The sequence below is a fragment of the Sturnira hondurensis genome, unplaced genomic scaffold (assembly GCF_014824575.4).
Source record: "Sturnira hondurensis isolate 20B ecotype Veracruz unplaced genomic scaffold, ASM1482457v3 Scaffold0012012, whole genome shotgun sequence".
NCBI lineage: Eukaryota > Metazoa > Chordata > Mammalia > Chiroptera > Phyllostomidae > Sturnira > Sturnira hondurensis.
Window position 1 is genome coordinate 1,455,244 of NW_028084643.1, and position 22,036 is coordinate 1,477,279.

General features: G+C 41.7%; 1 protein-coding gene across 3 annotated transcripts in view; it reads left to right on the top strand.

Moving 5' to 3' along the window:
- TEK (TEK receptor tyrosine kinase) overlaps positions 1–22,036 on the top strand; it is a 107,364-nt gene that overhangs the window by 79,588 nt on the left and 5,740 nt on the right. The window contains exons 12-18 of one of the 3 annotated variants that reach the window (XM_037060623.1): positions 2,401–2,688; positions 8,163–8,462; positions 10,248–10,399; positions 11,878–12,088; positions 14,375–14,485; positions 16,523–16,713; positions 17,210–17,323. In XM_037060623.1, the coding sequence (XP_036916518.1) occupies positions 2,401–2,688; positions 8,163–8,462; positions 10,248–10,399; positions 11,878–12,088; positions 14,375–14,485; positions 16,523–16,713; positions 17,210–17,323 (1,367 nt within the window). Of the gene's footprint in view, positions 1–2,400; positions 2,689–8,162; positions 8,463–10,247; positions 10,403–11,877; positions 12,089–14,374; positions 14,486–16,522; positions 16,714–17,209; positions 17,324–22,036 lie in introns of all 3 variants that reach the window. The other 2 variants (XM_037060622.1, XM_037060624.1) reach the window with 2 other exon arrangements.

A 22,036-nucleotide genomic window follows, 5' to 3' on the forward strand; every position in this document is an offset into this window, starting at 1 on the left:
TTTCTTGGTGCTAACTGGGGCTCCAGCGATCTGCTACCCAAATGTTCTCTGAGACACTGGAATGATCTCTTGTCAAGTTCTCTCTTCCAGTGTTTACTGTGTACAATTGTTTGTTACTATCCTGGTCAGTGCTTTGTAGTTTCAAGTTCACATATATTCAATTCATATTACTTTAAAGGATAAGAATTAGCATCTTCCTTATTGTGTAGATTGAAAATCAGTAGAATAGAAAATGTTTAGCATCCCAGAGTGATTAATAACTTGCCCATGGTGATGTATTTGATGCATTACCACCCTGGATACTCAGATTTAATATTTTTTTGTTTCTCCAATTATTGTTTCTACCTGGGAGTCCAAAGGCACCATTTCTTTGTGCCTGATAAAGAAACTCTATACTTGACAAGTATTTCTAGTTTTTAGGCCATTTACGGCAGAAAATGGCCCTCCCTAGTCTAATAGAAGCCAGAGCTGGAGTGTCAGTCTCCCCGTGCATGGAGACAGACCCTTCCTCTCAGTTCCAACCAATAGTTGGAGCAATGTTTCTCAATCTTTCTATTTTTATTTTTATTATTTTTTAAAAGATTTTATTTATTTATTTATTTATTTATTTATTTATCTTTAGAGGGGAAGGAGGGAGGGAGAGAAACATCAATGTATGGTTGCCTTTTGTGCATCCCCTGCTGGGAGTGGGCCTGCAGGGAACCGGCCTGCAACCCATGCATGTGCCCTGACTGGGAATCGAACCACGATCCTCTGGTTCACAGGCCCGCGTTCAATCCACTGAGCTACACCAGCCAGGGCTATTTTTATTTTTAAAGTATTGCCCCCCCATACCCAGGAGATTTTAGGTATTTTTGTCCTTAGGAGAAATGGCTGTTTTCTCCCAATGTCTCTCCTGCCATGAATTTTAATACTGCAAATCTGTTTATAGTATATTGTGGCCCTTCATAAATCACTGTAATGCCTAAAAATATCTCACACCCTAAGAACCAACTTTACTAGCTTAAGGGCAATAATGTCCCCACCGAGAATGCGTGGGTTAGAAGAGCTCTATCTTTTTTCTTTTTTCTTTTTTGTTAATACTAACCTGAGGATATGCTTATTGATAGAGAAAGAGAGACAGATGTGAGAGAGAAACATCTATCAGTTGCCTTCTATATGCCCCCTAACTGGGGATTGAACCCACAGCTGAGGTATGTGCCCCGACTGGTCATTGAACCCACAGTCCTTTGGTGTATGGGATGATGCTCCAACCAACTGAGTCATCCAGCCAGAGCTCTAGTCTATGTTTTGAAAATGCTTTATATCTGGAATTTAAAAATCAATTTACTATAATTAACTGAAAACACACAAATTCCTCTTCTGTCCACTGACACAAGGTAAAATATTTTAGGAAGGGAAGAAGAGAGAGAGAGAGGGAGGTCATGATAATAGAATATGCAACACATTCTAAATTTATTTTATATCCATTACCTCATTTATTTCTCCTGAATCTGGAAGATGGGTATTTTCATTTTGTGTTACATGTGAACTTGGAGAAGTTGTGAGTTTTCCCAAGGTCACGAGGCTAAAGTGGCATGCTCTCTGATTTCAAAGCCCACATTGTTTCCATTCTGTTACAGCACTGGGAGCCCGTACCCTCCTGTGGTCAGAGCAGGGCTGGGACTGGCCCTGCTGCCACCACTGTTGTCATGTCTGAAATTTTCCCTGTTTAGGGGAAGTAATCTCAAAATTGCTTTAAAATGTGTTGCCCAAAATGGTAACACAAACACTCACCTACAAACCCATAAACTTGGCAAATCCATTGTTTTCATTTTTATCAGCTTCCTTCCTATCTTTCACAAATTGTAGACATTACTTTTACCAAATTGCAATGAAAGTTTTTTTCTCATGTATTATAAATATTTTTATTGGGTTTTCATACTTTTTCCAATCATCTATTTTAATCCATTGCATGGCTACTTCATAATCTATTAAAGCATTTTCCTACTTTGAGCACTTCGGTTTCTCCCAATATTTTGCCATTATAAATAATGTTATAAAGAACACCTCCATGCACATATGTTTTCTCTTCCTTTGGATTATTTCTTTAGGGCAAATCATTAGTAGTCAGATTAGAGGGCCAAATTATGCATAATTTGGGGGGCTCTTGAAAACTATTCCCAAATTATCCTCCAAAGGGGTGTATTCCTGTCTTACAATTATCCAAATTACATACTAGAATAATTTTCAAGGTTTACTATTGGGTAGTAAGTGGCTGCTAGCTTACGTTTATTCAATAGCTTGTGAAATCATGTATCACGCTAGGAGCCAAGGTTATTCTGTGGAGCCGCACTTTGGGGCTGCTTGTTACCTTCATTAACCCTGTATACAAATAATGATCTTCCTGGTTTCCCCCAGGTCTCCCTCCTCCGAGAGGTCTCAGTCTTCTACCCAAAAGTCAGACCACTCTAAATTTGACCTGGCAACCAATATTCCCAAGCTCAGAAGATGACTTTTATGTTGAAGTTGAGCGGAGATCTGTGCAAGTGAAAAGTGATCAGCAGAATGTTAAAGTGCCAGGCAACTTGACATCAGTGCTACTTAACAATTTACACCCCAGGGAGCAGTATGTAGTTCGAGCCAGAGTCAATACCAAGGCCCAGGGGGAATGGAGTGAAGACCTCACCGCTTGGACGCTTAGTGACAGTAAGTGACTCTTGCTGTCCCAGTCTCTCCTGAGTGACTTTCAACTACTGTTGTTTGGACTTAGCTACCATCACTTCCAGGCTGTTTCTTAGACATCATCAAAAGTGTTTCCTGGTGAGTGGAGGCTAATCAGTGCCTGCAACATATAAGAAAGCTCTGTGTAAATGGGTTCATAATAATTCTGGCGGGACTGTGCTAAATTTACCTTTATTTGGTATGGAGTGATTTATTCAATAAATTAATAACAAGAATAAGGTTATATATGGCTCATTTAATCTGTTATATGACAGTTTTCAGGATTATCATGTATCTATATGCACACAGATGTCAATTAATTATAGATGGGTCTTTCTTAACTTAAAAGCCAAGTAACATTGCTTGAAAAATAGTCTTAGACAATTTTTGGAGCTACAGTATATATTTGAGAGTAATATCATGCCTTTCTTTTAAACTATTCTGTAAATTAGGCTTTTCTTAATTTCAGATTGGTCATTTAAAATTATTCAATACTTGGAACTTCTAGGGTTTCTTTGTAGTAATTAATGGTGGGTTTGTGTTGTTTTGTTTTTTTGTCATTAAGCAGAGAGTTCTATTTTAACTCACAGCTTTAGAGCTGTGTCCGTGCACGTCAAGACCTTAAAAAGGTCATCCATGTCCTGGCCACACTAGCAACTGCTTACCTCATTCAGGACGAGTGTGGTCCCTTGCCACCCCTGAGTCTGTGGCTCTCTTCTGCATCTGGGTCTCCACTTCCACAGGAACGGGGTTGGCACCCAGTTCAGTGTTTCTCCAGCCACTCTCTTCTTCTATTAGTGATGTTTGGTCAGTGTTTAGGGATTCTTTATCATTTTTTTAAATACTGTGAAATTTAAAAGTTACAGAGCAGTGCAGAGAATAATACAACAAATACATTCCTATAACTCAGAATTAACAACTGCTAATATTTTGTCATATTTTGTTTCAGCTTTTTTGTTGATTTATGGAAATAATAACACAAGATAGATATACCAAAATCTCCTTTGACCACCATTCCTACTGTAATTTATTCTCTCCCCAGAGACAACCAAAATTATGAGTTTATTAAGTATTTTTCCATTCAATGTTGTATCATTTTAATATACTGTACTCATATATAAGTGTAAATATGCATACATATTATTCTTTATCTTGCTTTTTTGAATAAACATTATTATTTTTATCTGGCAGTATTTTAATTTTCTTAGATCTGGCATATGCTTCTTTAACTTTTGCATAATTGTTTGCATTATATCATCTTTTTTTATCCCTTTTCTTTTAGCTAGACATTTGGATTTTCTTTTTTTTTTACTATCACAAACAAAACTTCAGTGACAGTCCTTATACACGTGCCCTTGTGCATGGGTGTGGGAGCTTTCTAGGGAGCAGGTGCAGAAGAGGAGCCATTGGCTGTATCCCTCTAAAGTGTCTCTTCAGTGTGTGCTGCATCCCAGGAGTGTGTGAGCACGCCCTTTTCACTATATCCATCTCTGCTCTTTCACTATCTTGATATTGCTTGATATTGTCAGAACTTTTTACTTTTGTTAAGCTCAAAAGTAAGAAAACTTTGCCTTACCGTTAATTTCAATGTTTGCTTTTTTTAATAACTAACAAGGGTAAGCATCTCTTCTTCAGCATTTTGGGGACTTTTTTGAGGTTATTTAGATTTCCTCTTGTTTGATATATAGGGTCTAGCACAAGTAGCATCCCTTTTTATTACAAAATCATAAGTATGCAATTCTGTGACATAATAATGTCACACTCAAGCACACCATATGACACTTTAGGTGAAATGTTCAAATTAAAACTATAATTATTACAACCATATTATTACTCTACCAGCCACACTCAAGCAGACCTTACTTCTCCTGGACCCTGTATTTGCTGATATTCTTTGCCCTTGGCTTCCTTGTCTTCTTTTACTGATTTGTTAAAATTCTTTATATAATTTGGATAGTAATCTTGTTATGTATATTGCAAATACATTTTCCTCATCTCTTTATTTTCAACTGGTTTGTGGTGGTTTTTTTTTAACCTTATGCACAGTTTACATGTAATCAGACCTGTCAAATCTGCCTTTGTGGTTTGTACTTTTGGGGCTTTGAAATTATTCCCTACCCCAAGAACATAAATATATTCTCTATGTTTTTCTAGTAGTGGTAGTCTTTTGGCTTTTGCATGTATAGGTATTAAGGATATAGGCATGTTATTTTGGTGTATAGTGTAAGTATTTTAATTTTTTTAAATGTCAGTTTTATTTATTCACATAGGGCAAGCCAATGGCCCCAAATGCCATATATCAAATAGTCTCTCTAGAGACTTGTGATACTTTCTGTATCTTATGCCATGTTCTCATATTGCTTTTGCATTAATTTCTAAGCACTCTGTTTTCCTCCACTGACCTGTGTGTTACTGTACAATTTCCAACCTGTTTAAATTACTTTAGATTTATTAAATATTTTTATTATTGTAGGGTGAATCATTATTTTCCTTTTCATAGTTCTTAGATATACATTTACTATTCTTTATAAATTTTGCACTCACAAGGATTATATACTATCAAATCACACCATAATTACCATAATTATAGAATTAAATAAAAACTAGCAAGTAATCACAAGGACTTGCCTGGCATGGAATTCGATGGGGGGTGGGGATTATATTGGTGGTGGTGGTAGAAATGCTGAGATTGGTGAGGTATGATCTAGTCCCTACAGGGCCAGGAAATTAGGGCGAGGAGGATGTGGATGAGAACATTTCAGTCTGAACTGACATATTTGTTAATATGCTATGTTGTTCAGAAGTCAAAGTAATGCTCCTAGTTTAAAGTTTACCTTGGTACCCAGCCCAGCAATTCTATGTGGACCAAGTGCAAGGAGTGAAATGAATTCGATTTGGCACATGGCAGCAAACCTGTGTAAAGTAATAAAGGTGTGTAACGTGTTCCTGCATCTGTATATGGCTCATTGGACACTTACAGTGACTTTATGAGGAAATTAGGATAGAAATTGTCACGTTTGACAGATAGGGAACCTGAGACACAGAGGAGGGTAAGTAACTTGGCCAAAGTTATATAGCTAGTAATTCATGGGGTTTGGATTCTGACCAACATTTCAGTTCTGTTTTATTTACTTTTGCTAAATGGTGCCACTCATTTGTCTCTTTGGGTGGGCAACCAACTGCTTCAAAGCAACTTTGGTGATTGGAGAATTTTCTTCCACAAATGTTCTGAGTTGTTTATAATCTAAATATCATTTCCCGAAGTGTTCTATTTTATATTATTCCTATTTTTCAATTACAGTTAACATTAAATACTATTTCATATTAGGTTCAGGTGTATTGAATAGCAGTTAGACATTTATATAATTTATGAAGTGATTCCCCTAATAAGTCTAGTACCCACCTGACACTACACATAGTTATATACATATTATTGATTGTATTTCCAATGTTGTACTTTGCATCCTTGTGACTATTCTGTAACTACTGATTTGTATTTCTTAGTCCCTTCAATTTTTTCACCCAGCTGCCCAAACCGTGCCCCCCAATCTGGCAACCATTTATTTATTCATCTATGATTCTGTTTCTGTTTTGTTTGTTCATTTATTTTGTTCTTTAGATTTCACATATAAGTGAAATCATGTGGTATTTGTCCTAAAGTATTTTAGAATCTACTTTAGACTCATCTGGGGAATCTGCTGAAACGTAGATTATTGGGCTCAGACTCACTGAATCTGAATGAGTCCATTAAGCGAGACCAAGACTATCAGGCATCAAATAGATAAACTGGTATGTGCACATTTATGATGTTTGAAAAGATTTTATATATTTACTTGTAGAGAGGTGAAGGGAAGGGGACCTGGCCAACAACCCAGGCATGTGCCCTGACTGGGAATCAAACCAGAGACTCTTTGGTTCTCAGGCTGGCATTCAATCCACTGAGCTGTAGCAGCCGGGACAAATTCATGATTTTTAATTGGTACCAAAACTATATTAATTATTCTTCTGGCCAGTGTTTGTCAGGCACTGCTTCTTTTGACAACAGCCTTAGAATACCACTGGTTTATGAAACTGAGGTTTTGTTTATATGAAATGTTCCCAATACTCTGTAATCCCTTGTGGGAAGAAAGGTGATTTCATATTTTTTTGCAAATATATACAAAAATCTTGGTACTTGATGCAAAGGAACTTAAGACATATTGCTAATTAATTAGTTGTGATTCTGGATGTTACCATCTCTTAAACATGAAAAATAACAATCAGATTTGGTAGCTCAAAATCTACTACCTGATTCTCAGATTGCCACGGTTACCATAAGAAGTTTGATATGGAAAGGGGAAATTTAGAACATAGAAAAATCTCTGAGGATACAAAATACAAAGAATATTCATTAAGACATTTCTTGAAGGTTCTAATTTGCTTATAAGCTATAACTTTTATATGAAGTAAAATGGCCTGAGTCTATTACTTGCTTCCTGGGACTAGTACAGGTCCCTTATATTGTGAAGTCTCAGTTTTCTCACCCCTGAAGTTGGAATAATTAAAACCTCAGCATCGGTTACCTACCTGCCTGTGTGATTATGGGCCTCAAGGGAGAGCCTGCATACGGAAGCACCTTGTAAGCAATGTCACACATGAAAGGTACAGTCAGTATCAAGGGCAAGACCTTGGAGTCATTCTTTCCCTGACTCAAAGAGCTGTAGGCTTTATAGAGTTCCAAAGGTTTCTTGGGCCTGTGTGCTTTGTTTGAAAGAGTTAGAGTCGGGGTGCAGGAGTGATTCTGTGCATGACAGCTTCCTATCTGGAAAACCTCGAGCTATCTCTCCCTCATCCTACCTATGACCCTAATGGCATATTCTCTCTCTTTCCCCCAAATCCTTATAGCAGTTTGTTTACAAAATGCTTAACAGTGACTTTCTACTGCTCCCAAAATGCATTACAGGCAAGGATAGGCCATATGGGACAGTGGCTACATTACAGACTCAGGCATCAAATTGCCGGGAATTGAATCCTATTCCTTCTACCTGATAGCTGTGTGACCTTGGCCAAGTCACATAACCTCTCTGGGCCTCAATACTTATGATAGGAATCTTATGAAGATAAAATAAGTTACTATGTGGCAGGCCCTATATAAATGCCCGCTCTTTTAATCTTTCTATTCTCCCTTGAATCAAGAATAGTATAATATAGGTTTCTGGAGTAACAGAAATTTTAAGGCCTTAATTTAGTGTAAGGATGATGGATATGTTTTACATGTGTTATTTTCCCATCTCATGTTACACCATCAAGTCTGAATACAATCCACTACCAATTGTTTGAAATTGCCATCTGAGAAAACACCTCTTAGCCATTCTCAGTTTGTGAGTTGACATTAATTATCTCTCAAAAGCATAATAATCCAAGAGATGGTAGTATATCTTAAGTGAAATACTGTTATGATGCTTTTTTTAAATTTCTAGTTCTCCCTCCTCAACCTGAAAACATCAAGATTTCCAACATCACAGACTCTTCAGCCGTGATTTCTTGGACCATCTTGGACGGCTATTCTATTTCTTCTATTATCATTCGTTACAAGGTTCAGGGCAAGGATGAAGACCAGCACATCGATGTGAAGATCAAAAATGTCACTATCACCCGGTATCAGCTCAAGGGCCTAGAGCCCCAAACTGCTTACCAGGTGGACATTTTTGCAGAGAACAACATAGGATCAAGCAACCCAACCTTTTCGCATGAACTGACCACCCTCTCCAAGTCCCAAGGTTGGTAGAGCGGACAGGATCCAGAATTATTTCTGGAGACTTTCAAGAAGGCCACACCATGTTAAGATGTTTATCCCATACTTGTGTCATGGGGCACAATTCATTTGTCCTAACAGGCTTCACTCTTTCAGATAGGTCCTGAACATGAAAATGCCCCTGGGAAGGCTACCCTGTTGCTCCTTTGTCTATTGTTTAAACCTTAGAATTAGCCTATCAGCATCCCCCCATCCCATGGTCGAAGCTCTGAGGAATGTGAATTTGATCCTGGGGAGAAAGAAGAACGTGGAACCTGCTTAGTGGAGACATACCTGTGTGGTGACTCAGTAGGAAGGGACAAGAACCATACTTCATTATTTCTCAAAGTGAACTCCTCTTTCAGTGTGGGTGACCCTATTGCTATTCTGAGTTTTCTCCTACTTTGGGGGATCCAGGTTATTACGTCTACACATCTGCCACTAACCCCTATCCCAGGGAGAGTAAACTCTTTTAGGTAGAGATCCCTCATTGTGCCAAGCATACTCTGTCCAGGGTTTGTGATCGATAAAGCCTGTAGAATGCAACTGGATGAACAAAAGTGGGCAGCTGGAGGTAGGGGAGATGCTGCAGCACGTAGAACACCTTTCCATTTAAACTGATCTGAAATGGCACCTCTGCCTTTGTGACACACGTGAGGGAACAGAGATAGAAGGAATGATGATTTCTGGAAATGTATTATTTGAACTAGAGTTTATTTTACAGAAAATCTCATAGCACTAATAATTTCTTGCTTCTCTTCAGGGTTACCTAGGGCTTAAGGAAGAAAATCAAACCAACTGTGTTTTCCGTGCTGATTCTTTGGAGCATTTTTGAAAGTTCCAAGGAGGGATGAATCTATGAACTTTAGAAAATCATCGTTTTTGAGGTCACATCCTTAAAATATACATCATTTTTATAGTTGCTAGTATTTTGGTAAAATGCATACAAGCTATACCTACAATACAAACAAAAGTTAAATAAGGCATAACAAAACAGCCCCTCGCCATTTCATTCCAGATATTTCTTTATGCAAACATGCATAGAGATGGAAGGAAAGATACAGGATCACAAAACGATCCTTGTAAGAAGAGGGGGTTATGCTCTCCATGCTGCTTTTCATAAAAATACACTGAATTGAATTTTATTCAAATTTAAATAAGGGACAGAAGTGGAAGGGTTAGACCTTAATCTTTAGTAGTTTATTTTGATTTGAACCCTAAGTCTTTCTCTTCCCTCCCTCCCTCCTTTCCTTCTCCCTGCTTTCCTTTCCCTCCCGTTGTTATCCTCAGAGTTCCTCCATCAACTTTTTAAAACAAGGAAAAAACAAAACAAAACAAAACAACATCTTAGAGTCTAAGAGCATAGACTCTAAGTTCTTAGCATCATGAAGCTTTTCTAAGTGAGGAAGCTGTGCAGGGAGGTTTCCCAAAGGTATGCGTCGAGTTAGCCATCCCCACTGCTACTTGATAATGTGCATCTGCTTGGGCTTCGACTTGGAAGTAAAAGTCGAAAAATGACAACTAATGATCAGCATATTGCCATTTGAAAATCACTTTTGCCCCTGTTTTTGAGGATCTTAACCCCATGAGTCAGACTCATCTCCACTGGGTTACAGAAAATAAATGAACAGTCCTAGGTCCTGTGGCAGTTAGGTGGCAGGGCAAGGGCTGCCACCACATTCTCATTCCACTGCGACCTCTCCCACAGGTGGTCTTGGCTTCTCTCTCTGTCTACAGTAATCTTGCTGCTTCCCTGTGTTCCCCTGCACAGCATCAGCAGAGCTCGGAGGCGGGAAGATGCTGCTCATAGCCATCCTCGGCTCCGCGGGAATGACCTGCCTGACGGTGCTGTTTGCCTTTCTGATCATGTTGCAGTTGAAGAGGGCGAATGTTCAAAGGAGAATGGCCCAAGCCTTCCAAAACGTGGTAGTGTCTCCTTTTCCTCCTAGCTAATAAACGCAGGTCCACACACATGCAGACCTTCGGTTTAAAGATGTGCACCAGACAATACATGTGTAAAGTAAACATTTCCCTTAGGCAGGTTCCTCTTTGACTTCCATTATTCAATGGGAGATAATAACATGACTGAGATTTCCTGTCCAAAATGGAACAATTTTCAGAGTGAAAAGGTTGCTCTTAATAATTATGCAGGATACCATGTGTAGAATATGACTGTTGCATTGCCAAAGTGAGATGTAGGATTATCCTAGGGGTAAGTCACCAGAGAGAGTAATGTTCTGATATGAAGAACTCAACATTTTTGGTAAGGAATGACGTGAGGGTAATCAGACCTCATTGTGATAGGTAATGGTGTGTTGCGCCAGACAAGTTTCCCCACATTTTCTATTTCTTGTTCCCATTTCTTCTAACATCTTCCTCAATTTTACCACTCCTCATATGTGTAAGAATTATGCATGCATGTGTGTATTTCCCATTCCTGCATACCCCTTGGTGTGCAGTCACAGTTCATAGCACTTGGCGTGGCCTCTTTCTTTCATCTAGGAATTTTGACCAGTAACCAAGGTCTACATACTTTGGCAAATCACACTTTGCCAAAAGGCATCCCATTGGAGTTCTTTGGTATTCTATGGCTGGGACATGATTCTAGTCTATGGTTTGAGACTCTGTGAAACAAATTTGTACCCAAGTTTGTCAGTTCTGTGTATAAACCATTGAGCACAATTACATGTCCCAAATGAGGTATATCTTGATGTACATGTGTCCCTGAGATTCTGCTCAGTGGGGGACAGGGGAGCTTTGTTATCTGACTTTGTGCCAGAGCTGACTCAACACAGACTGTGCCTGCAGGAGAAGAGCCAGCATGGGGGTCGGCAGTGCTGGTGCTCGTCACAGTGGAGTCAGCAGCTACCAAAACTCACAGCAAAGGAGACACTGTGCTGGGATTTGCTTTAAGCATCAGCCATTGGGGGCCAGAGTCTGCCCCTGAGTGGGCCTGAGAGATTCTGAGCTTTAAGACAAGTGGGAGGGGGTGAATGAGAGCCAAGAAAGGACTAAGGGAAAGCTCTCCCTGAGGCCCATCCTGTGACTGCCCAGAGAGAATCTTTGAGTTCTTTTCAAATTGGGACTGAACACTTGCTCATCCCACAGCGGAGTAGAAACTCAGGCATGACTAGCTCAGGGGTAGGTCATCCCCGGTCCCCTTGTGCTCTGTAGACACTGTTAATCAGGTGTGGCGAGCTCCCCACTGGGGCGTGGAGCTGTGCCCACGCTTCTCTGTGGACAGCCAGCTCATCAGAATGGGTGTGTTGGACAACATCCATTTCCCCCTCCATTCTAGCATGATATACATTTCTCTTTTCACCTGGTATAGAGACAACCAGGAGGTACTAAATTCCTTAGAATGATTAAAAAATCCTGACACGGAAAACATCTTTTTGCAGAGGGAAGAACCAGCTGTGCAGTTCAACTCGGGAACTCTGGCCCTGAACAGGAAGGCCAAAAACAACCCAGATCCTACAATCTATCCAGTGCTGGACTGGAATGACATCAAATTTCAAGATGTGATTGGGGAGGGTAATTTTGGCCAGGTTCTCAAGGCGCGTATCAAGAAGGACGGGCTACGGATGGACGCTGCCATCAAAAGGATGAAAGGTCAGTGTGTGGCCAAATCGAGTCAGCACTTCAGCAGGGTGGGGAGAAAATTTGACTTCCTGTTGAGTCCTGCTTCTGTGGTCTTGCATTCTTGAAGCAAAACATTGGCACGAGGTCAGATACAGACCTTACGTGCAACTGAAGGCGATATTTCCTTTGAGGTCAGCCTGTGATAGGGTCGGGATGTAAACATGAAGGCATGAGCTACTTCAACCCCAGTGTCTTGATTCCTTGGGATGTGAGGATACAGATTCTCAGCCATACACTGCTAACTTACTGCAGTGGTTCTCAAAATTCAACAGGCACCAGAATCACCCGGAAGACTTGTTTAAAAACAGACTCTTGGGCCCCACCCCACAGTTTCTGATTCAGTAAGTCTGATGCAAGGCCAGAAAAGTCTGCATTTGGAATCAGTTCCCAAGTGCTGCTGATGCTGAGGGTATGGAGACCACACTTTTCAAACCACTGTCTTCATGGATTACCTGCATCAACATCGCTGGACACAGTGTGAGAAATTCATCTGCTCGGGCGTCTCCCCTGCCCGGTCCTACTACCTGTGAATTCTGGGGTGGTCCATGAGCATCTGTGTTCTTACGCTTTCTCAGTGACTCTTCCGTACACTTAGGTTTGAAAACCACTGACCTGAGATCACAAGAACTAAATCTTTTTCAATTCTGTTCCGCTTAAGACTGCTTGGTGTTTATCCATTTAACAAGATTGGATGACAAACTTCTCAGAAAGCAAACTGACTAGTTAGTTCCCTGGCAATACTGCTGTCTCCTGTGTGAAATGGCAGTTCACAGAAGGCTTGATCATCAAGCGGCACTCTCACGGCATCGTGCAGCGGGAGGGGTTTTGGAGCCAGGAATGTGACTATTGGGCTGTTCCATAATGAGGCTCCCTAAGGTCGCCCACTGGGTTTCCTTCTTTTTTGATGGCAGTCCTGAGCCTCAGATGAGCATTAACCCTAAATCTTATTCTATCACTGCTGGTCCCTGCATTGTTAGAAAACACTGTGTTAGAGAACAAACAAAAACAAGCAAAATATTAGCCGTGCTAAGAGATAGTAATGTTTTAGCATGCACACACACACCCCTTGCTTAGCAGGCAGAACTCCCTTTTTTTGTTTTGCTACCTCAGTCACAAGGAGTTTGGGGGAACAGTATGGACAGTGAGAGGAGAGAGGGTATAGAACCTGGTAAAATCAGTTTGTACTGGGGTCCGACCTGAGCCTGACTGTCTGCATCATGCCCATGTGAGGAAGTAAAACCACTTAAAGACACCCGGACAGAAAATTTCTGCAGGAAGAGTAATATGTCCGAATGAGGGCAGTTCCTCAAGTAAGGGGCAACCTCACTACAAAGAACGTCACTTCGAAACTCTCACAGGCATTGACCCCTGGCCGCTGTGGTATGGATTGCCTGCTAGTTAATCTTACAGGTACCCTCAGCCAGTGTGAACCAGGCCCATAATTTTTATGCACACGGACACTAGCACCCCTCTGTTATTTTCCTAAAAACGATAATAGCACACTGTCACTGACTCAAAGCAGGTCAGGTTGTGCATCAGTCAAAGAGCCTTTTCTCCGGCCTGGTTGGTGCCTGACCATTCTGCCTCCCATCAAGGTGCCAGTGGAGAGACAGGATGCAAAGAAACAAATACAAGTCAGTTTCCTGACTACCAAGCAATGTCTATAAAAATGTCACTGGGAGCTGAGTTTTTTCACAAGACTAGTTTGTGAAAAAGCAAGCAAGTTAAAGTCATCCAGTGAAGTGAGGTGTGTGTGCGTGTGTGTGATTGGTGAGACTTGCATACAATTGGGTCCTATTCCTCAGCATATTTGTCTGGGGATGGTAGACTGAGCCGGCAGAGCGGGAGTCGAAGAGTGGAGGCAAATCCCTCACCATCAATGATTTCCCTGGGTATTTGAGAGCTGCAACAAGAGAATTTCAGAGAATGGATCGTAACCAGGGGTGTTTTGCCCCCTGGCGAGGGGCATTTGTATGGGTACATTTTTTGGTTGGGTTGTTGGTGTCTAGTGAGTAGAGGTTAGACATGCTGCTAAACATCCTACTATGCCCAGGACAGCCCCCAATAGCATAGAAGTACTAGCCCAAAGTGTCAATAGGGACGATGTGCTTTCTTAGCGTAGAAATCTGATTTCTATGCAGTTTTCCAGACGTAATGGTGCCTGAGTGCGCTTGACAATCCCAGGGAGGAGGAAGAGTCGGTTGTTTCTGAAGAAGAATAATAGACAGGGATCATAACTCTTGACTTCCTTCCCAGAATATGCCTCCAAAGATGACCACAGGGACTTCGCAGGAGAACTGGAGGTTCTCTGCAAACTTGGACACCACCCAAACATCATCAATCTCTTGGGAGCATGCGAACATCGTGGTAAGATGCTCTTTTCCTATCTTTCCTGACAGATTTTTTTTTTATTTGAAACAGGCCTATTCCATATTGGAATCAGGAAAGATAACAACCTTAAGAATAGCACCTACTTTTTACCGTTAGAGTTTCAATCTGAATGCCTAGTCTCATTTACAGATCATGCTGAGGCTCAGCATCGTTTGGGAAGTAGGACCTACGGCTGGATCATTTGCCCTCTGACGTGGTTCAGCCATCACTGCGCAGAGTCACCCTGGCTCCTACTTGCCCCGTGCTTGCTCATCCAGAGGTCTGCCCAGCCTCCACTACTAGGCAGACAGGAAGAGCATTGGTTCTTTTTAATTGTCTCTCCTTTCATTTTCCTACCAGACTCAAGCAGTTGATATTCTGAATGTTAAACCCACGAACGCCAACAATCTACTGTAATATAAAAGCATTTACCATAATACTTAGGGAAAATAATAATAATATGCTTCTATCTGATAGAGGTTTTTTATTTCTAACTTGCCCAATTTCCCATACTATTATGTTAGGCTTTACAATTATCCTATGTTGTACATAGTCTTAAAGTTCAACTTGTATTATTAATTCAAATATTTATTGAGTATGTCTGTTGAGTACTTAATATGTTATTAAATGAAGTATTTATTGAGAGATTTACCTCTGCATGTAACCTGGGTTTGTGTTTTGGAATCTCTGCTTAAACTTAATTTCTCATGGAAAAGTTTTCTTCTACAAAAAAGCTCCACAAAGTAATTATTTACAAACTTGACAACCTCTTGTTGACTTTACAGCACAAAACCAACAATAGAAAAGAGACTATTTCCTTTTCCTCAATTTATTAAACTAAAAATACTGGTAAGGCAAACAATATATCATGCTGTGATCTAATAAGGGTGTAATTCTGAAAGTCAGATCATGTCCCTTACGTTAAATAATGAAGTAATGACATTTGTTTTGGATCTCTTTCCTGAAAACAGGAATCAACATGGGGCCACAAAAATGAAAGTTAAAAAAAATAATAACAGAAAAATATATATGTTTTAAAATTTTGCTCAATCATCACATTAAGATATAATTGGTTCTTAAAATTTCTATTTCGGTAAATGAATGAGAAAGCACATACTTACAGTACAGTAGGGTTCAGTGCTAGAAGATTTTTGTTGTTGTTTAGACCAGGATTTCGGTTTCTTAGAATACCTTTTAAGTTCAAAGTCATTTAACATTTTAAATTTACAAAATGGTATATAAATTACCTTTAAAAGATAGTAAAACCATTCTACTTCTCACTGGCTCTAAAGATCAATGTTTTATATTAAAAAAAGGATTACTTTTTATTAAAAGGAAAAGAACAATTTGTAATAAAAATAAGACCATGGATCAAAATGCGTTTTTAAAATGTTGTTCTATTTGTTCCCGAGAGTCTGAGTGTTCCGGTTTCTATGAGTATCACTGACCTTGGACTCTGCTGCCTGGTGACCCAATCAGGGTGTGGTGACTCATGCGGGCTGTCAGGCAGAGCAGAAGGCAGGGGAGTACCTGTGTGGGTTCTTCAGCTATGGATATGTAATCATTGTTTTGCTATTGTTTTATTCATTTTTTAAATTTTTACATGACCTGAAGAAAATTAGAAAGAGCGTGGCTGACTCATATTTGGTTCTCAATCAGTAGTGAATAAACAACAATGTAAGATGGCGTGGACTAGCCGAAAGCAAACGCTTTGATTTTCGGCGTCTGTCATTGCAGAGTAGGTGAATGCATTCAGGAAGCTGTTCGCCTCAGTCCGCATTTGGTGGGAAAGGGGAGAGGCGTGGGAAGAGGGGAACCTGGAAGTGCCCTCCCAGTAGGGCACCCTTCAAGTACTACGGGAGAGGGTTACTTAACCCCCTCCTGTCCGCAGCATTCTCGAGATTGGTGCAAATAGATAAGTTACTTTTAGATGAAATGGAGCTTTACAAGCAATCCCCAAGGACCATAGCACACCAGCAATTTCAGAGCGTTTTGGGTCCACTGGTTAGGTGGCGTCTCTCCCTCTTCCCCCAGGCTACCTGTACCTGGCCATCGAGTACGCCCCCCACGGGAACCTCCTGGACTTCCTGCGCAAGAGCCGGGTGCTGGAGACCGACCCGGCCTTCGCCATCGCCAACAGCACGGCCTCCACGCTCTCCTCCCAGCAGCTGCTTCACTTCGCAGCGGACGTGGCGCGGGGTATGGACTACTTGAGCCAAAAGCAGGTTTGTGATGAGGAAGCTGCTTTAGAGAGAATTCCTTGGAAATTCTCTTCTCTAATTCCCCTTACAGTCTCTCTCATTTTAATCTCTTTGTGACTATTCCATCTATTTATATAGACGTTAATGGTCAACACTGACAATACGTTTATGTAGCAAATCTCATCATGTGTATTTGATGAGGTGCCTTAACTCATCTTAACCCAAATCATGTTCAACAGCAGATGATTTACACGGCAGCCGGAAAATTTAATGACTTTTTTGTTCGGGTTTTGTTTTGTTTTGTTTTGAATGCCTCTCCCAAGATTTGTCAGAATCCACTAACTGATGTTTTAGAGCAGCTTTAAGGGAACTGATTCTGGCAACTTCAAAAAACTCATTTTCATACTATCCTCTGATCTCTGTTTCCCGAAATGTTTGCCCCTAGGGTATTGTGCTTACAGAATGAAGTGAAAAATGTAAATAAGCTGAAAACACATGATGTTTTTTTTTTAAATTTCAGTTTATTCACAGGGATCTGGCTGCCAGGAACATTTTAGTTGGTGAGAACTATGTAGCCAAAATAGCAGATTTTGGATTGTCCCGAGGTCAAGAAGTTTATGTGAAAAAGACGATGGTAAGTTCCAACCGGGCCCCCACAGCATCCTTTCCACGGCACTCCCCTGTCCTGGAGTGGCTCTGTGACTGCTGCTCAGTGGGTGCCGAGGCATTTCTGACCCTGATCCCAGTGGATACTGGCCTGGCTCAGCAAACATCCTTTCTGGGTTTTGATCCCTCAAATGACTGGAGGGGCCGTATTACCAGCAAGGAAGCCACCATGACATCTGGCCAAGCACTTGTCTGTGCAAACCTCAGAGGCAGGGGCTCAGGTGTGGACCTAACGTGTCTCACTCAGAAACCTCTGAGGAGTCCATTGTAAATAAACTAACAAGCAAAATAGAGACAGACTCATAGATGGAGAGCAGGCTGACATCTCTGAGGGTTGGGGTGAGGGTGTGGAGGGATTAAGGAGAAAAGAAAAAGGACTCATGGACATGGGCACCAGTATGGTGATTGCAGGAGGGGAGGGGAGTCTAAGGGAGATAGATGGTAATGGAAATTTACAACAAAAAAATGAATTTTTAAAAGTTAGATAGAAAAAAAAGACTAGAGGGAGAAATCCGAGGAATGGATAATGTGAGTACTAAATTTTTTTAAACAGAATTAAAGAAAGATAGAAACGTCTTAGGAGTTCCCACTATCTCTTTCTACACACAGCAACTATAGGAGGGGCAATAAAAGACATTTAACATACTTCTCAAATATAAGGGAGGTAAATTAATGAGACTCCTAAATCACAAGAAGGCCCTAGGGAGAAACTCGGAACTTCTAAAGGCCTCATAAGACTCCCTCTTTGCCAACAGTTCCACTACTCTCCCTTTAAGCACAAAGCTATCAAATTCACTTTTACCTGATGATGCCTAGTCTCCAAATGGTAATATTGTATCTCAAGTCTAAGATCCTGGGAAAACCTAACCAGTGTCAGCAGAAGAGAGAAACTAAACTCACCCTGCCTTTGTTGCCCACCGTGGAATCATTAAGCCCTAGAAACGCCACACCTTGGATATTCGCACTGTGGCAGTGTCACTAGCAAAGGGGTCCTGGCCCGCACTCAGGGTAGGACTCAGAGGGGAGAGGAATCAAAAAGGGGGGTTACTAAAAACAAGGTGGCGGGAACGGAGAAAGGGAGGGAGCTTGATGATGCGTCAAGGGAGCACACGATAGTGAAGAGTGTGGCTACCTGAACTGCTGCAAGTCCGGCTTAGGTAGGGCTGGGCTCCTCATACGGGCACAGCGTCCATTTTTTCATTCTCCAGGCTCCCCTGTGGGCTGGCATTGGCTGGCACAGAGCAGGCACATTGGTTTGGGGAGTGCTGAAGAGAAACTTCAGTCTTATCTAGGAGAGGCTCAGAAGGATAAATGAAGAACATTCTCAGCTTGTCTCACCAACAATGTGCCACCTCATCTGACTTCCCCGAGCAGTGGGCAGATGTGGGTCCCTGGGGTGGCAAGTTCCTGTAGCCTTCCTTTCCTTGTGTTCACAGCCCCGCTCCAGAGGCTAGCTCGCCCTTTTCTAGGTCTGATAAGCATCACCTGAGCTCAGTTTTCCCAGGACTATGCCAGTTTTTGCAATATAGAGGCTCCTTTTATTTTGTGGTTACCAAATTGACTCCAAAAGGCTCAGGTTTCTGTATTTATCCTCAAATTCAGGTTTCCTTTCTTTTCAATATACTTATTTTGCTGGCTGACAAGATAACACAGAAACAATATTCAAGAATGTTTTGACAAGGAAATGACCCATAGTTCACTACCTTGACACATTTAAAAAAAAATTTTTTTTTTACTTAGTGCTTTCCACAAGCATACACATTTTTACAGTTACCGTCACAGTGAACTTAACTGTTTTGGACCTTTCTACTCTCTTTCCTGATAAGGGTTTGAAGTGGATTCCCTTTGGCTCTTAGAGACACCTCTCAGCCTGGCCCTGGGTGCTTATGACAGGGACACTTTCTGAAGCCATAGGCACCTCCCTGAGGGCTAGTTCCCAGACAGCACTTTTTCCCTAAGATTTTCAGAATTTGCCCCACTCAAAGCAGATGTTTCTCTGCTGGGCTGGTCTTAAAGAAGCAGGACCCACCACTTACCCCTCCCCTCTGGCTGCTGCCCTCCTCCTGTGCTACCTGGAAGCCTCCCCTCTCCTTCACAGAATCCTGTTCCTTGCCTCACTCCTGCATGTGGGCAATGTGGTGCCCTCAATGAGGGGATGGAGCAAGGAACACAGTTTATGCCCACAACCTACCAGTCTTGTTTGGATGCTTTCAGATTCCCAAGGCAAATGCTGGTTTGCTTGGCATTTCAAAAAGGTTAGGGATTTGTGTAGTCTTGGGGAAGTTAAGAGGAATTCTAGAGGAACCGAGCATTGGGTTCAGGGCTTCAATCTATTTCCTAGTGGCAGGGTAGTGTTCCCTGGTGGCTGGGGTCTGAGGAGGAAAGGTACAGGGAAGAAGAGGACTGAGGAGCAAGCTCCCTGCAAGAAGGGTGCAGTGTCCAAAGACGCCACCAGAGGGCAGAGTGGCTACCTTCTCTGTCCTATTGTTTAAGTCCCAGATTTTACTCCCTGCACTTCAGAATCCTGTGGGGAACTTATAAAAACCACAGATGCCAAACCCTACTGCTTAGTTATTCAGATTCAGTTGTTCTGGTGAGGCTTCTGTATCAGTTTATGTTCATTCCAGGTGATTCTAACATGGGAACTGTTGCAAACTAATGTACTGATTTGAGGTTTATTTTCATGGATTAATATATGCATCCCCTCATAACCAACTTATTTTATTACAATGTTTACTACAAAGCTGGGAGGTAAATGAGCCAGACCCAGCCTCCACCTTCAAGGAGCTCACAGATAAACACATGGTAAGCAATTACAACAGGTAAAAGTGCTGAGGGCCAGGAAAACACAGAAAACAACAGGTAACAAGTGCTCAGGGCCACAGCAAATCAGAGAAAACACACCAAATTGAGCATGTGGGAAAACATGGAAGGCTCCCCGGAGGAGGCTAACTCCTGAGTTTTACAGTAGGTGTTAATAGTGGAGATGTGGGAATGGATTGGATGATCTGAAGGGTGCAGTATACATAAAAGCCCAGGTGCAAAGGAAAGTATAAAGCACTCAGTAATTTGGTAATTCAATATGGCTGGAGTGTCATGTGAAAAAAAAAGGACTGTTAAAAAGTCAAAGCTGGAGGAGGGAGCAGGGATAAGGTCTTCTTGAAGAACCTTAAATTCCAGCTAGGGATTTTGGACTAAGCTAAGGATTTGGGATCTTGGAACAATAGGGACATTAAAGAACTTTAAGGAAAGGAACCCTGTGGTCAGATTTGCCATTTAGAATGACCATTCTGATTGTAGTGTGGAGAACAGATCCTTAGGGAGGGAAACTGAGGCAGGGAGATCAGTGAAGATGTGGCGGTCCTCAGGTAAGAGATGACGGTGGCTGGATAGCAGTAGGCGATAGCAGGAGGAACAGATGGAAGTGGAGACACCCACAATAAGAAAAAAATGAAAAAGTGCACCTGGAAATTGGTAATTAGGAGGTATGAGGTCAGGAGCCAACAGGTAAGGGAAAGCAAAGACAAAACAGAGAATATAGACCACTCTTTCCATTCTTTAGCTGGGAAGAGGCAGAGAGAACCACAGCCACAGGTGGGGGATGTAGGTGGGGTGGATGAACAGTGAAAGGAGGTGGGCATGTTGGGAATACTGAAGTGGTACATGTGAGAAAGGACACTTTCATAAGTGAGCCTACAGTATGCAATTACCATTTGGGATGTATGGTCAGCTTCGCATCCCTGCCACTTCACAAAGAACTGGGAGAGAATTGAGCATTCAGGCACGATCCTGGGGGTGGGGCAGGGCTGCTCTCATGGATGGGTGGCCACCTGGGAGAACACCTACTCCAGTGTCAGGGGGCTGAGAAAGATCCTCTAAATGTGCCTGGTCTTGCCCCATCCACTGGCGAATGTGGCTGAAATGCCACTGTTAGGACCTGGACAAATCCCCGAGAAGGAAGTCTCTGTCTCTCAATAAGGTTCTTAGGATCCCTGGGGTGCATTGATAGGAAAGGAGCCCAAAGTCATGGTGAATTTGAGGAAATTAGGAATAAAACTCAGAAGTCACATTCCCCTACATGTAGTCCCCATCTCACTCTTCCCAGACTGGACTCAGTTAGCCCCAAAATGGGGACTACCTAGAGGGAGGCAGGGACAGGCACACAAAGGATGTGTCTCTCATCCCATCTCCAAACCCGGTGTAAACTCATCGGCTAGAACTTTCCTCTCCTGGTGGTATGTCTGCAGCCTGTTCCCTCTGGCCTGCCATGCTCTCTCCTCCCTGCCCCACCTGCTGACACCTACACATCCCAGAGAACCAGGCTCAAATGTCCCTTCCCCTGGAAATTCCTCCCCCACCTCCTCCAGGCATGGTGGTTCTCCTCACACCACCTGAGTCTTTCCCACATTGCAGTTTGATTCTTGGTTTCTACGCCTGTGTCTCCCCTTTCAAACCTCTGTTTCTCTGAGAGCCATAAAGTACATCAAAGAATAAATGAATGTGTACACACATACATTCACACTCACACCCATTCACACTCACATACATACACTTTTCTCTATGTAAACTGCAGGAGGACCCCTTGAGGTAAGTAGGACTTACATTATTTGCTTGTCTTTGGATTTAAAAACACACTTGTAGTTGGAAGTTTTATACAAAACATCAGCTTCCGAGTCTGTCA